This window comes from Oncorhynchus nerka, linkage group LG15, assembly GCF_034236695.1.
Source record: "Oncorhynchus nerka isolate Pitt River linkage group LG15, Oner_Uvic_2.0, whole genome shotgun sequence".
NCBI lineage: Eukaryota > Metazoa > Chordata > Actinopteri > Salmoniformes > Salmonidae > Oncorhynchus > Oncorhynchus nerka.
The window spans coordinates 89,229,783-89,245,929 of record NC_088410.1 but is presented as its reverse complement, the minus strand read 5'-3'; the positions used below and the strand labels follow the sequence as shown (position 1 = coordinate 89,245,929).

Sequence of the window (16,147 nt, the reverse complement as noted above, 5' to 3'; positions counted from 1 at the left end):
ACAGCTGACCCAGGTGCTAGAGGGGGTACAGCTGACCCTGGTGCTAGAGGGGGTACAGCTGACCCTGGTGCTAGAGGAGGTACAGGTGACCCTGGTGCTAGAGGGGGTACAGCTGACCCTGGTGCTAGAGGAGGTACAGCTGACCCTGGTGCTAGAGGGGGTACAGCTGACCCTGGTGCTAGAGGAGGTACAGCTGACCCAGGTGCTAGAGGGGGTACAGCTGACCCTGGTGCTAGAGGGGGTACAGTTGACCCTGGTGCTAGGTGGGGTACAGCTGACCCTGGTGCTAGAGGGGGTACGCAGCTGGAGGTTTAATGTTTGAAGGGGTACGGGACTATAAAAAGTTTGGGAACCACTGCTGTAGATTTGTGGTCTCTGTCACTTCAGAAACAATAAGTTTTATTTTTGTGTTCTAGGGGAATCTACATTGCCAAGATGCCGGATCAAGTGTAAGTATATCATGTTTCCGTTTTCTTTTCCAGCAGTCCCCTTTAAGAGAACGGTCAGACATCACGTGGCAGTTATCTTAAGAAACACTAGCAATGACTGCCTGATAAATTCTGTCTGCCACATCAGGAAGTATTCCAGATACTTTATCTCTAATGCAAAATGATGTTTACACTAAAATGTGTTTTTTCTTTACAGACAAGAGGTAAGAGCTCTAATTGTATTACATAAATGCTGATCAACTCTGGTTAATTGAGACATACTGTCAATCATAATTTGACTATAACTAAATTAATCAAATTGATTTAATATTTTTGAAGCAAAAGTCGAAGATCTCTGCCTCCCGTAAGCTCATGCTAAAGGTGAGTCTATAGCCACACTATGACTACAGCAATAACACTTGACTGTTTGACAACTACCTATCATGTGGCAATACATTTTCAAACTTAAATGTATTTTCAGAGCTTAATGGTGGCCAAGGCGAAGGAGGAGATTGAGCAGGAGACAGTGGATAAAGAGGAGGAGAAGGAGAGGTATCTGGCTGAGAGAGCCCCTCCCTTGCAGACTGGTGGCATGTCGTTTGCTGAGCTCCAGGTACTCCCACCCATACATACGTTCAATAAACCTGTTGACTGTTTATGATCCTGGGTGCTGGGTAGCTCATTGCTGATTCTAATTTCCCCAACAGGAGTTATGTCAGGAGTTACATGCTAAGGTTGATGTGGTGGATGAGGAGCGATACGACATTGAAGTCAAAGTCATGCACAACACCAGAGAGGTAACGTAGCCTACATGGTGCTGCTTGAATCATACACTACATGACCAGTAGTATGTGGACACCAGCTCGTCGAATATCTCATTCCAACATCATGGGCTTTAATATGGAGTTGGTCCCCCCCTTTGCTGCTATAACAGCATCCACTCTTCTGGGAAGGCTTTACACTAGATATTGGAACATTGCTGCGGGGACTGGCTTCCATTCAGCCACAAGAGCATTAGTTAGCTCTGGCACTGATGTTGCATGATTAGGCCTGGCCCTCAGTCTGCGTTCCAATTCATCCCAAAGGTGTTTGATGGGGTTGAGGTCAGGGCTCAGGCCAGTCAAGTTCTTCCACATCAATCTTGACATACCATTTCTGTATTGACCTCGCTTTGTGCACGGCCATTGTCATTCTGAAACAGGAAAGGGCTTTCCCCAAACTGTTGCCACAAGGTTGGAAGCCCAGTATCATCTTAAATGTCATTGTATGCTGTGGATTTCCTTTCAATGGAACTAAGGGTCCTAGCCGAACCATTAAAAACAGCCCCAGACCATTCTTCCTCCACTCAACTTTACAGTTGACTATGCATTCAGGCACGTGGAGTTCACCTGGCAACCCTGATTAATTTGTCGTGCTGTCAGATGGTGAAGCGTGATTCATCACTCCAGAGAACACATTTCCACTGCTCCAGAGTTCAATGGCGGCGAGCTTTACACCACTCCAGCCTACACTTGGCATTGTGCATGGTGATCTTAGGCTTGTGTGTGGCTGCTCAGCTATGGAAACCCATTTCATGAAGGTCCGGACCAACAGCTGTTGTGCTGATGTTGCTTCCAGAGGCAGTTTGGAACTCAGTAGTGAGTGTTGCAACCGAGGACAGACAATTATCCACTGTGTTCTCGGGGACCTTCAATGCTGCAGACATTTTTTGGTACCCTTCCCCCAGACCTGTGCCTTGACACAATCCTGTCTCGGAGCTCTTCGGACAATTCCTTTGACCGCATGGCTTGGTTTTTCATCTGACATGCACTGTCAACTGTGGAACCTTATATAGAAAGGTGTACCTTTCCAAATCATGTTCAATCAATTTAAATTACCACAGGTGGACTCCATTCAAGTTGTAGAAACATTTCAAGGATGATCAATTGAAACAGAATGCACCTGAGTTCAATTTCATGTCTCATAGCAGAAGGTCTGAATACTTATGTAAATAAGAAAAAAATTGCAGAGATTGCACCAAAAAAGTCTGATACTTATTTCCATTGTGGTCCCAGATGACTGTTGTGTAGCCCATAAAGATTGAAGCAACTTTAGTTTTATCTCTATGATTGTCCACCTCTTCTGTCCCACAGATCAAGGACCTGAACATCAAGGTTCTGGACCTGAGGGGGAAGTTCAAGCGGCCCAACTTGAGGAGGGTGAGGGTCTCTGCTGATGCCATCCTGCGCTCCCTTCTGGGCTCCAAACACAAGGTCTCCATGGACCTCCGGACAAACCTGAAGTCAGTTAAGAAGGAGGACACAGAGAAGGTATGTTTTGTTTGCCGTGGTATAGTTAGTGGGTCCTCATCAGACCAAAGGTAGCAAGCAATAGTGCTGCTCAGTCCTGCTCCTCTCCTCTCTACCTGACTTTCCCTCACATTCCCTTCAGTTTCCCTTAAATAATTTGGCTCGCAACCGAGTTTTCAGTGTCTATTTTAAAGAAGTGATCTTTGTGTGTACTAATGTGTGCTGGTGAACTACAGAATAAAACTATGGATTTGGAACATCTGACTGGTTCTTGCCAGACCGCTTGTAGTGGGGTTTGACCAAAGATAATAATAATCACCATCACTACTGCACCTGCTGTCTAGAGAGTTGAAAACAGCAGGTCTGGGACAAGGTAGCACATCCAGTGAACAGGTCAGGGTTCCATAGCCGGAGGCAGAACAGTTGAAACTGGAGCAGCAGCACAACCAGGTGGACTGGGGACAGCAATCAGTCATCAGGCCAGGTAGCCCTGAGGCATGGTCCTAGGGCTTAGGTCCTCCAAAAGAAAGAGAGAGAGAAGTAGAGCATACTTAAATTCACACAGGACACCAGATAAGACAGGAGAAATACTCCAGATACAACAGACTTACCCTAGGCCCCCGACATAAACTATTGCAGCATAAGTACTGGAGGCTGAGACAGGAGGGGTCGGAATACACTGTGGCCCCGTCCGACGATACCCCCGGACAGGGCCAAACAGGCAGGATATATCCCCACCCACTTCGCCAAAGCACAGCCCCCGCACCACTAGAGGGATATCTTCAACCATTAACTTACCATCCTGAGACAAGGCCAAGTATAGCCCATGAAGATCTCCCCCATGGCATGAATCCGAAGAGGGAGGGCGCCAACCCAGACAGGAAGACCACGTCAGTGACTCAACCCACTCAAGTGACGCACCCCTCCTAGGGACAGCATGGAAGAGCACCAGTAAGCCAGTGATTTTGATAAAATTTTGATACAAATATTTTTTTTACGTTCAAACGACTCTCCTGTAAAGTCGTGACTTGCGACATAAGCCTAGTTTCCTGAATCGGGTCACATGTTTCCATGAGATATATTGTGGTGGCTGTAAAAAAAAAAGACTTTCCTGCTCCTCTCCTCTGTACCGAAGTTTCCCTTATAGTCCCTTCAAATTCCATTAAATCCTGTTAGTTTGGCTGTTCAGCCTACCTTAGTTATCCCTCACCCATCATGGCCCTGCCTTTCCCAACCAATCAGAGCACTTGGAAATGAGCATCTGGACACTCAACCCGTCCACTCAGGTCAGTGTTATCGTCATCTGAAGGGAGAAGACACATTTTCTGAGGACTTTTTATTGTTGTCAGTAACACCACTGTGTGAATGTTGTGCATGAATAGAAATGTAAGTTGCAGGGGGGTTTATTGGTGGGTCTACATGCTGTGTAATAATAGGTCATTACCACTAATTACTTAAAGTTCCTTTGATAACTTTCAGACAAATATTCTACTGTATGGCTGTAACTATTATTTAATGTTAGAGTTGTCAATACTGCTTTGTGTATTATTTATTGTATTGTAGCGACCCGCACAGACAGCTGTGTGTTATGTGCTAGGCTAGGAGGTGGTTGTGTTGTACTGACCAGTACCCGGTGTTCGCGGGGTCCGACATGTCAATCAACCTGCTATCTGCCAATCACGGGAATGCCTGGAATGTTCTGATGCCGGGCATCCTGGTGGTTGGCGGAGTGGCGTGGAGGGGGGTGGAGCATTGGAAGTTAAGACCAGGTTCAGCCTTTGTTCTCTCTCTCTTACGTCTGGGCTTCACAAGAGAAGGTCACGATTGGCTTGTGGGTTATCTGTCATCTATTTGGCGTGTGCTACGGCCCAAACAGTAGCCTGTGTAAAGTTGGTTTAATAAACCGTCAATTCGCAAACTCAAGCCTCTGTCTGGACAATTGTTCATTTATGATCTAGTCAGGTCATTACATTGGTGTCAGAAGTAAAAACGTTGATACAAGTTAGCCAGCTAGCTAGCTGACTTATGTGGCTAGCTACCGTAGGTGAGAACGGGGATTGAAAATGCTTCGAGGGGATCCGAAAGTGAAGGTGGAGGTAGGGGACGATTATGGCCAAGGAGGTGCGTGTGAATGGACGTCGGGGGTTCTGTCTGAGGAGATCGCCAGGGCGTCGGAGCGCAGAGGCCGCTTGAGGGAGGACGTTAGAGTGATGGCGGCTGAAGCGGGCATGAGTGCTTCGTCGAGTGTATTTCGCGCGGATTCTGGTGGGCGGACCGAAGTGGCGACGTCGACGCGGCGTGACGAGGAATCTGGGGCTCAGGATGTAAACAAACATGGCGGCGCCCAGTTCCCGGCTGCGTCCGTATCTGTTAAGACCCCGAAGTATTCCGGTAAGGCGGATTGGGAAGCTTTTCATGCTCAGTTTGAACTGTTAGCTCATTTTAGGGGGTGGTCGGATGAAGAAAGGGCACTGCAGTTGGCTTTATGCCTCACGGATGAAGCTCTGGCCTGTTTGATATTGATTAGCCCCGAGGACAGGCATGATTATGGTGCTCTAGTGGGAGCACTGAGGAGGCGCTATGGACAGTGTGTACAGCCCGGGCTACTGCGCTCCGAACTGAGTAATAGACGCAGGCAGCCTGGAGAGCCTCTACGGGTGCTAGCTAATGACATTGAGAGCCTCTCTCGGCGGGCATATGCTCACATGCCCCCTCCGTGCAGAGCGAGCTAGCACGGGACCAGTTCATACAGGCGCTCTCCCCTACGGAGCTGCGCATACAGACCCAGCTGGCTCATCCTGAGTCATTGCAGACAGCCTTGGAGATGGCTTTGGAGAGGGAGCTGGTGTGGGCTGGGGCTTCAGCTGGGGCTCTGGTGGGGGTGCAGGGAGACACACCCTCTGTGCGAGCTGGGGGCAGAGCAGCCCGGAGCCGGAAAAGCCTGCTTGGGTGGCCGAAATGACAGAACTCATTCGGGCTGTGTCGCTACAGGCGGCACGAAACACAAGCCCTGGTCCCAGGGTCTGCTGGGGTTGTGGCCAGCCAGGCCATCTGCGCCGAGATTGCCCCATGTCCCCAGAGCTCAGGGAAACGGCTCGGGGTCCGCATAGACCGGGTAGTGCGGACCCCTGGCTTTCTATCCCAACCACCATCATCTTCAGGAGGAGCCCACCGGCACAGACGGGAAGCAAGGCTCCACTTCCCCCAGAAGCAGACGAGGGCAAGCGGATGGAGCCTGTTGTTGTGGTGGGCCGGACCTGTGTTGGGGACTTTTGTCATGTCCCTGTCACTGTGGAGGGGTGCCCTGCTCCGCCCTGGTGGACACTGGGTCCACAGTAACCATGGTGAGGCCAGATATTGTGCCAGGTTGGACTCAGTGTGAGCCTACAACTGTGCAGCTCCGCACAGTCACAGGTGAGCTGGCACCCATGAAAGGGAAGGGAATAATGACTCTGACAGTAGGGGGCAGGACTGTGCGTCATCCTGTGTGGGTGGCGGCTGTGCAGGACCCTTGTATCCTGGGGTTGGACTTTCTTAGGAGCACAGGCTGCCAGTTAGACCTAAATAGGGGCACACTGAGCTTCCAGGGAGGGATGGAAGTCACCATGGACCCCCCTAATGTCACATTCACTCAACCCAACAAACCCTTTACTCCAACAGTTAAAGCAGCAGAGACTCATGGCTGCGCCCCCTCCCCCACAGCTGTGTGTGACTTTTCCCCAGTCCCCCTGTCACCTACGGCGGTGTGTTACATTCCCCCAGCTACCTGATGTGGAGGTAAACCCAGGCCCTGCATGTCCCCAGGTACCCTCATTTGTTGACTTCTGTGATCGAAAAAGCCTTGGTTTTATGCATGTCAACATCAGAAGCCTCCTCCCTAAGTTTGTTTTACTCACTGCTTTAGCACACTCTGCTAACCCTGATGTCCTTGCCGTGTCTGAATCCTGGCTCAGGAAGGCCACCAAAAATTCAGAGATTTCCATACCCAACTATAACATCTTCCGTCAAGATAGAACTACCAAAGGGGGCGGAGTTGCAGTCTACTGCAGAGATAGCCTGCAAAGTAATGTCATACTTTCCAGGTCCATACCCAAACAGTTCGAACTACTAATTTTGAAAATTACCCTCTCCAGACATAAGTCTCTCACTGTTGCCGCCTGCTACCGGCCACCCTCAGCTCCCAGCTGTGCCCTGGACACCATTTGTGAATTGATCGCCCCCATCTAGCTTCAGAGTTTGTTCTGTTAGGTGACCTAAACTGGGATATGCTTAACACCCGGCAGTCCTACAATGTAAGCTAGATGCCCTCAATCTCACTCAAATCATCAAGGAACCCACCAGGTACAACCCTAACTCTGTAAACAAGGGCACCCTCATAGACGTCATCCTGACCAACTGGCCCTCCAAATACACCTCCGCTGTCTTCAACCAGGATCTCAGCGATCACTGCCTCATTGCCTGTATCCGCCACGGAGCCGCAGTCAAACGACCACCCCTCATCACTGTCAAACGCTCCTAAAACACTTCTGTGAGCAGGCCTTTCTAATCGACCTGGCCCGGGTATCCTGGAAGGACATTGACCTCATCCCGTCAGTTGAGGATGCCTGGTCATTCTTTAAAAAGTAACTTCCTCACCATTTTAGATAAGCATGCTCCGTTCAAAAAATGCAGAACCAAGAACAGATACAGCCCTTGGTTCACTCCAGACCTGACTGCCCTCGACCAGCACAAAAACATCCTGTGGCGGACTGCAATAGCATCGAATAGCCCCGTGATATGCAACTGTTCAGGGAAGTCAGGAACCAATACACGCAGTCAGTCAGGAAAGCTAAGGCCAGCTTCTTCAGGCAGAAGTTTGCATCCTGTAGCTCCAACTCCAAAAAGTTCTGGGACACTGTGAAGTCCATGGATAACAAGAGCACCTCCTCCCAGCTGCCCACTGCACTGAGGCTAGGTAACACGGTCTCCACCGATAAATCCACGATTATCGAAAGCTTCAATAAGCACTTCTCAACGGCTGGCCATGCCTTCCGCCTGGCTACTCCAACCTCGGCCAACAGCTCCGCCCCCCCGCAGCTCCTCGCCCAAGCCTCTCCAGGTTCTCCTTTACCCAAATCCAGATAGCAGATGTTCTGAAAGAGCTGCAAAACCTAGACCCGTACAAATCAGCTGGGCTTGACAATCTGGACCCTCTATTTCTGAAACTATCTGCCGCCATTGTCGCAACCCCTATTACCAGCCTGTTCAACCTCTCTTTCATATCGTCTGAGATCCCCAAGGATTGAAAGCTGCCGCAGTCATCCCCCTCTTCAAAGGGGGAGACACCCTGGACCCAAACTGCTATAGACCTATATCCATCCTGCCCTGCCTATCTAAGGTCTTGAAAGCCAAGTCAACAAACAGGTCACTGACCATCTCGAATCCCACCGTACCTTCTCCGCTGTGCAATCTGGTTTCCGAGCCGGTCACGGGTGCACCTCAGCCACGCTCAAGGTACTAAACGATATCATTACCGCCATCGATAAAAGACAGTACTGTGCAGCCGTCTTCATCGACCTCGCCAAGGCTTTCGACTCTGTCAATCACCATATTCTTATCGGCAGACTCAATAGCCTCGGTTTCTCGGATGACTGCCTTGCCTGGTTCACCAATTACTTTGCAGACAGAGTTCAGTGTGTCAAATCGGAGGGCATGCTGTCCGGTCCTCTGGCAGTCTCTATGGGGGTGCCACAGGGTTCAATTCTCGGGCCGACTCTTTTCTCTGTATATATCAATGATGTTGCTCTTGCTGCGGGCGATTCCCTGATCCACCTCTACGCAGACGACACCATTCTATATACTTTCGGCCCGTCATTGGACACTGTGCTATCTAACCTCCAAACGAGCTTCAATGCCATACAGCACTCCTTCCGTGGCCTCCAACTGCTCTTAAACGCGAGTAAAACCAAATGCATGCTTTTCAACCGATCGCTGCCTGCACCCGCATGCCCGACTAGCATCACCACCCTGGATGGTTCCGACCTTGAATATGTGGACATCTATAAGTACCTAGGTGTCTGGCTAGACTGCAAACTCTCCTTCCAGACTCACATCAAACATCTCCAATCGAAAATCAAATCAAGAGTCGGCTTTCTATTCCGCAACAAAGCCTCCTTCACTCACGCCGCCAAGCTTACCTAGTAAAACTGACTATCCTACCGATCCTCGATTTCGGCGATGTCATCTACAAAATGGCTTCCAACACTCTACTCAGCAAACTGGATGCAGTCTATCATAGTGCCATCCGTTTTGTCACCAAAGCACCTTATACCACCCACCACTGCGACTTGTATGCTCTAGTCGGCTGGCCCTCGCTACATATTCGTCGCCAGACCCACTGGCTCCAGGTCATCTACAAGTCCATGCTAGGTAAAGCTCCGCCTTATCTCAGTTCACTGGTCACGATGGCAACACCCATCCGTAGCACACGCTCCAGCAGGTGTATCTCACTGATCATCCCTAAAGCCAACACCTCATTTGGCCGCCTTTCGTTCCAGTACTCTGCTGCCTGTGACTGGAACGAACTGCAAAAATCGCTGAAGTTAGAGACTTTTATCTCCCTCACCAACTTCAAACATCAGCTATCTGAGCAGCTAACCGATCGCTGCAGCTGTACATAGTCTATTGGTAAATAGCCCACCCATTTTCACCTACCTCATTCCCATACTGTTTTTATACTGTTTTTTATTTTTTATTTTATTTATTTACTTTTCTGCTCTTTTGCACACCAATATCTCTACCTGTACATGACCATCTGATCATTTATCACCCCAGTGTTAATCTGCAAAATTGTATTATTCGCCTACCTCCTCATGCCTTTTGCACACATTGTATATAGACTACCCATTTTTTTTCTACTGTGTTATTGACTTGTTAATTGTTTATTCCATGTGTAACTCTGTGTTGTCTGTTCACACTGCTATGCTTTATCTTGGCCAGGTCGCAGTTGCAAATGAGAACTTGTTCTCAACTAGCCTACCTGGTTAAATAAAGGTGAAATAAAATTTAAAAAAATAAAACCTCCATGACACAGCCCTCTGTGAGCCCGGGCCGCACCCCCCCAGCCCAGCTACCCCAGATGGGAGAGGAGAGGACACTGTCTGCAGTGAGGGAGATATGGGGGAGGAACTGTGTTGGTCTTGACCCCGAGCAACAGAAACGGTTGTGGCAGTTGCTGTTTGAATTCAGAGACAGCTTTGCGTTGAGTGAGGAAGAGGTGGGTCAGACCCATCTGGTGCAGCATGAGATCGACACAGGTGATGCTCGACCCATCAAGATGCGTCCCCGCCGTATCCCGCTGGCACGCCAGGAGGCGGCAGACAAGGCTGTGTTGGAGATGCAGCGGGCAGACTTCATTGAGCCCTCAGACAGCCCCTGGGCGGCGCCAGTCGTCATGGTTCCGAAGAAGGGGGGCAAGCTGAGGTTCTGTGCGGACTACAGGCGGCTGAATGAGGTAACCAGGAAGGACTCATACCCCATACCACGTATCGATGAGTCGCTGGACCTGGTTAGGGGTCCTCCTGGTTCTCCTCACTAGACCTCCGCAGCGGCTACTGGCAGGTGCCCCTCTCCCCAGAGGCCAGAGCCAAAACTGCGTTCTCCACTAACAGAGGACACTGGCAGTTCAAGGTCCTGTGCTTTGGCCTGTGCAACGCTCCAGCTACTTTTGAGCGTTTGATGGACAGGGTTCTGGATGGCATCCCCCGACAGCAGTGTCTGGTATACCTCGATGACATCCTGGCCCATGGCAGCTCCTTCCAGTCAGCCCTGGGGGCGCTACGGCGTGTGCTGGAGAGGGTGGCTGCCGCAGGTCTGAAGCTCCACCCCGAGAAGTGCCACTTCATGAGGAGAGAGGTGTCCTTCTTGGGCCACCGAGTGGGGAAGGAGGGGATCAGCACCATGGAGGACAAGGTAGGGGCTGTCAGAGACTGGCCCACCCCCACCGACCAGCGTCAGCTGAAGAGCGTCCTGGGCCTGGCCTCGTACTACAGGAGGTTTGTACGGGGCTTCTCAAGCGTTGCTGCTCCACTGAACCGCCTGCTGCCGAAGGACAAGGCTTTCACTTGGACAGTGGAGTGTGAGGAGGCGTTCAACACCCTCAAACGTGCACTGATCGAGGCCCCCGTGCTCGCCCCCCCTGACCTCACCTTGCCCTTTATCCTGGACACAGACGCGAGCAATGTGGGCATGGGTGGGGTGCTGGCCCAGGTGGGGCCAGAGGGGGAGAGAGTGGTGGCGTACTTCAGCAAAACATTTGACAAACATGAGTGCCGCTACTGTGTCACCTGGCGGGAGCTCTTGGCTGTTGTGGCTTCCGTCAAACACTTCAAGTACTACCTGGGTGGTCTGCCCTTTACTGTAAGGACTTACCACTCTGCTCTCCAGTGGCTCATGTCTTTCAGAGAGCCAGAGGGGCAGGTGGCACGCTGGTTGGAGGAGCTTCAGCCGTATGACTTCACGGTGGTGCACAGGGCAGGGGCATGCCACTCCAACGCCGACGCCATGTCCCGTCGGCCCTGTACTGGAGACGGCTGCCGCCACTGTGAACGGAGAGAGGGACGGGAGAGAGAGCTGCGGGCAGAGGAGGGTGTCTGTGCCACAGTGTGTCGGGCGAGCGGGTCTGTCTGCTGTGAGCTGCAGACTGTCGACGTGGCTGAATGGCGGGTAGAGGCGCAGGTGAGGCCACCATGGGAATAGGTGACAGCGCTCTCACTCGCGACCAAAGGGTTGTGGTCGAAGTTTGAGAGACTGCGGCTGGCTGACGGCGTGCTACAGCGGGCATGGAAGGAGTCAGCTACGGGAGAGGAGAGGTGGCAGGTGGTGGTCCCAAAAGCATTGCGGGAGGCTGTGCTCCAGAGTACTCATGGGGGGGTGGGGACTGGACACTTTGGGGTCACAAAAACACTGCGCCGTCTCCGTCAGGGCTTCTACTGGGGGCAGCACAAGAGGGATGTGGAGGACTTTTGTCGCCGCTGTGACAACTGCACAGCGAGAAAGGGCCCCCAGGCCGCTCTCATGCTCAGCTCCAACAGTTCCCAGTGGGGGCTCCCGTGGAGAGGGTGGGAGTGGATGTAGTTGGGCCGTTCCCCACCACAGACAGTGGAAACCGCTGGGTGCTCACAGCCATGGACTATTTCACAAAATGGCCCGAGGCCTATGCTCTGCCTGACCAGGAGGCAGAGACCATCGTCGACGCCCTGACAGCGGGGATGTTCAGCAGGTTTGGAGCTGCAGAGTCCATCCACAGCGACCAAGGCAGAAACTTTGAGTCCGTGTGTTCGCCACCATGTGTGAGAGGCTGGGTATGCACAAGACCCGCACTACTCCTCTCCATCCTCAAAGTGATGGCCTTGTGGAGCGCTTCAACAAAACGCTTGGACAGCAGCTGGCCATCGTCTCTTCCAAACACCAGCGTGACTGGGACAAGCACCTGCCTATGGTCCTCATGGCATGCCGCTCCGCTGTCCAAGACTCCACCTCCTGCACGCCTGCCCTCCTCATGCTGGGGAGAGATCCGCACCCCTGCGGAGATGGCGTTTAGTCGGCCCCTGGATAGCCCTCATGTTCCTCCGGGGCCGGAGTATGCCCGGAGACTCCAGGACCGCCTGGAGACAGCCCACACCTTCGCCAGAGAGCAGCTGGTGAATGCAGGTGTGAGGCAGAAAAGGAACTATGACGTGCACACCCGGGGAAGGCACTTTGTGGCTGGGGAGCTGGTCTGGGTCTACAGCCCCTAAGGAAAAAAGGCAGATGCCCCAAGTTGGACAGTCACTGGGTGGGACCCTGCAGTGTCCTGGAGAGGGTAGGGGAGGTTGTGTACCGGGTGCAGCTTCCTCCCAGGGGAGAAAGGTGGCACTGCACCGGGACAGGTTAGCCCCATACAGAGGGGCCTCTTCTCCCCAAACCCCAGGAACCCCCACAATTCCCCTCTCTGGCAATGACATTCTCCAGGCACCCACCCTCAGGTGCCGCAGACAAGGCTCCAGACAGCCCACTCCCCCTGTCTCCCCCTGTGTCACCGCGTGGTTCCCCAGAGCCACGGACTGTATTACCCGTTCCGCTTCCTTGTCCCCCATATCCCTGCCTTCATCCCCTGGTTCCCAGAGGGGCACTCTGCGACCATCACGGCCACGCAGGCAAAGGAGACCTCCGGGTCGCTTCAGAGACTTTGTTTGTTCCCTCGGGGACGAGGGACTTTGTGGTGGGGGGGCTGTGTAGCGACCCGCACAGACAGCTGTGTGTTATGTGCTAGGCTAGGAGGTGGTTGTGTTGTACTGACCAGTACCCGGTGTTCGCGGGGTCCGACATGTCAATCAACCTGCTATCTGCCAATCACGGGAATGCCTGGAATGTTCTGATGCCGGGCATCCTGGTGGTTGGCGGAGTGGCGTGGAGGGGGGTGGAGCATTGGAAGTTAAGACCAGGTTCAGCCTTTGTTCTCTCTCTCTTACGTCTGGGCTTCACAAGAGAAGGTCACGATTGGCTTGTGGGTTATCTGTCATCTATTTGGCGTGTGCTACGGCCCAAACAGTAGCCTGTGTAAAGTTGGTTTAATAAACCGTCAATTCGCAAACTCAAGCCTCTGTCTGGACAATTGTTCATTTATGATCTAGTCAGGTCATTACAGTATGTAGTATTATTCTGTACTGCCATAAGTATTATTAATGCATTGGTTGCACAAGTTCTTTTACAGAAGTGGTTTAATTGTTTTATTGGTAAACATAGTATTTTGCATGAAAACGCTACAGCAGTGTGTTCCATAGTGGCCTTTATTAAGGTGTTTTATTGGTAAACATAGTATTTTGCATGAAAACGCTACAGCAACATGTTCCATAGTGGCCTTTATTAAGGTGTTTTATTGGTAAACATAGTATTTTGCATGAAAATGCTACAGCAACATGTTCCATAGTGGCCTTTATTAAGGTGTTTTATTGGTAAACATAGTATTTTGCATGAAAACGCTACAGCAGTGTGTTCCATAGTGGCCTTTATTAAGGTGTTTTATTGGTAAACATAGTATTTTGCATGAAAACGCTACAGCAACATGTTCCATAGTGGCCTTTATTAAGGTGTTTTATTGGTAAACATAGTATTTTGCATGAAAACGCTACAGCAGTGTGTTCCATAGTGGCCTTTATTAAGGTGTTTTATTGCTCTGCCATGGGCGAGCATCCAGAGTCATCCCAGACACTACTGATTTGATTTGATTTTCTTGAATCTTGCTCATGCGCAAACTAATTTACGACCCTGTGGGGGCAGATCAGATAAGATCTCATCCCTGGAGATTCTCACAACAGGCTGGAGAGAGAGTGCCATAAATATTTTCCCTTCTCAAGCCAAGCAATTAGTTCCTCTCTCTCCAAGAGGTGAATGTTTAGTTTTATGTTTATATTGGCGCTGTGTTTATAGCCCTTCGTGCATTGCCATTTGCCATTTATTCATGTACATATATATTGCATAGTTAACTAATACTGTTTACATGTGTGCATATCTTTGCCTTATACAACCACAAAAAATAAGATTCCAAGTCATTTGCATTATCACACATAAAGAACTACCTTCAATAGAAGCAGCTGTGTCCATGTGTGTGTGTGTGCATGTGTGCATGTGTGCATGTGTGCGTGTGTGTGTGTGTGTGTGTGTGTGTGTGTGTGTGTGTGTGTGTGTGTGTGTGTGTGTGTGTGTGTGTGTGTGTGTGTGTGTGTGTGTGTGTGTGTGTGTGTGTGCATGTGTGTGTGTGTGTCCACGTGTGTGTGTGCATGTGTGCATGTGTGTGTGTGTGTGTGCACGTGTGCGTGTGTGTGTGTGTGTGTGTGTGCACGTGTGTGTGTGTGTGTGTGTGTGTGTGTGTGTGTGTGTGTGTGTGTGTGTGTGTGTGTGTGTGTGTGTGTGTGTGTGTGTGTGTGTGTGTGTGTGTGTGTGTGTGTGTGTGTGTGTGTGTGTGTGTGTGGTGACTATCAAGAGAGTAATGGGCCTCAACATGGTGTTCTAACCGGACAACACTGTAGTGAGCAGAACCTAAACAATAAGTTAATAATGGGTAAGGTCATTCACAGTCGATCACTCTGACGAGTTCCTGCTAGACGTTTTTACAAATAGTGTGATGCAACGATGACTTTGGTTGTTGTTTTTTTAATAATATACTGTCTGGAGTTTTGTTTGGAGTTTTGTTTAAATTGTCAGGTCAGTGTTTCCCTGAGTCTGTACATAAATGACACGATCTAACAGTTTGTTTTTGTACCTTGAAGCTGACCAGCCATAGGGCTGACAAACTGAAATCCTACTGTCATGATAGTGACTGCCATTGTCTGTGTGCCTGCAGGAGAAGACAGTAGAGGTCAGTGACTGGAGGAAGAATGTGGAGGCCATGTCTGGCATGGAGGGCAGAAAGAAGATGTTTGACGCAGCCAAAGGCCCCGCTCCATAGACACAGAAGAGAATACTAAACATGTGGTTACCTTCGGTTTCGTGTTTCTTTCATTTTTATTAGTCCCGGACATTCAAAATGTACGAATGGTTGTCCTTTTTATCTCTTGTGAGTGTATCTACTTTGTCTTTCAGTGCCACTAATACAATTGTTTTATTATTTGTTCAGCATGGTTAATACAACACAAGCTGTAGGCTAATCACAATTGTATGTTATTTTGTTATGGGTGAAAAAGGGCATGAAGACAATTTCTGCTCCTTACTGATAATATTGTCCTGAGAATAAATGATAAAGTAAGGTAAGTCAGCTTTACTTTAAAGCTGAAGATGCTTTAGATGTTTTGCTTGCTGTACATTCATCGTGGCATATCCTTCTACTACAATAAAAATATGATCATTTATGCAAATGTCTTATTTAGTTCGTCCGACTATTGTTGTTAGCGTTCAACACCAAATGATAACTGTAAAGTATCTACTAGAGTGCATACCATTCACACAACTACACTCTCCTGATGGTGTCCTTATGAAAGTAACAACCAGTTCAGAAAGAAAACATTCATGGGAACCTGTGGGTCAATGACGATTGTCTTGAAATGACTGATGTAAAAAAATATAACTAAATATTTCAAAACCTTACTCCAATCATCAGAAAACAATACTGTAGGACATTATACATACATTATACATACATTATACATACATGAACAAACATGGACTTTGAGACATGGACTCAAACATGACATCATTATTTCAATAGACAGATGGTACTCCTTTATCAGAGTCAAATAGAAAATGAAAAATATGACCATAGCTCTTAGTCTACTGAGAACTTTTTGTAGACCAGGGTACTAAACATTTGTCCCTGTCCGGAAACAACCCCGGGTTTAGATCTGAAATCATTTAATAGGTATAAGCAATATGGTAGTACCTCTACCTTTCAATTTGATAGGCCAGGTGGAACATTAA

General features: G+C 49.7%; 1 protein-coding gene across 1 annotated transcript; it reads left to right on the top strand.

Annotated features, from left to right (window-relative positions):
* The first annotated feature begins 701 nt into the window (after positions 1-701).
* Positions 702-15,592, top strand: LOC115117519 (troponin I, slow skeletal muscle-like). Its single transcript, XM_029645991.2, has 5 exons — positions 702-809; positions 910-1,041; positions 1,136-1,225; positions 2,561-2,737; positions 15,078-15,592. The coding sequence occupies exons 1-5, from the start codon at positions 801-803 to the stop codon at positions 15,180-15,182; spliced, it is 513 nt and encodes a 170-aa protein (XP_029501851.2). The 5' UTR covers positions 702-800; the 3' UTR covers positions 15,183-15,592.
* Positions 15,593-16,147: the final 555 nt, after the last annotated feature.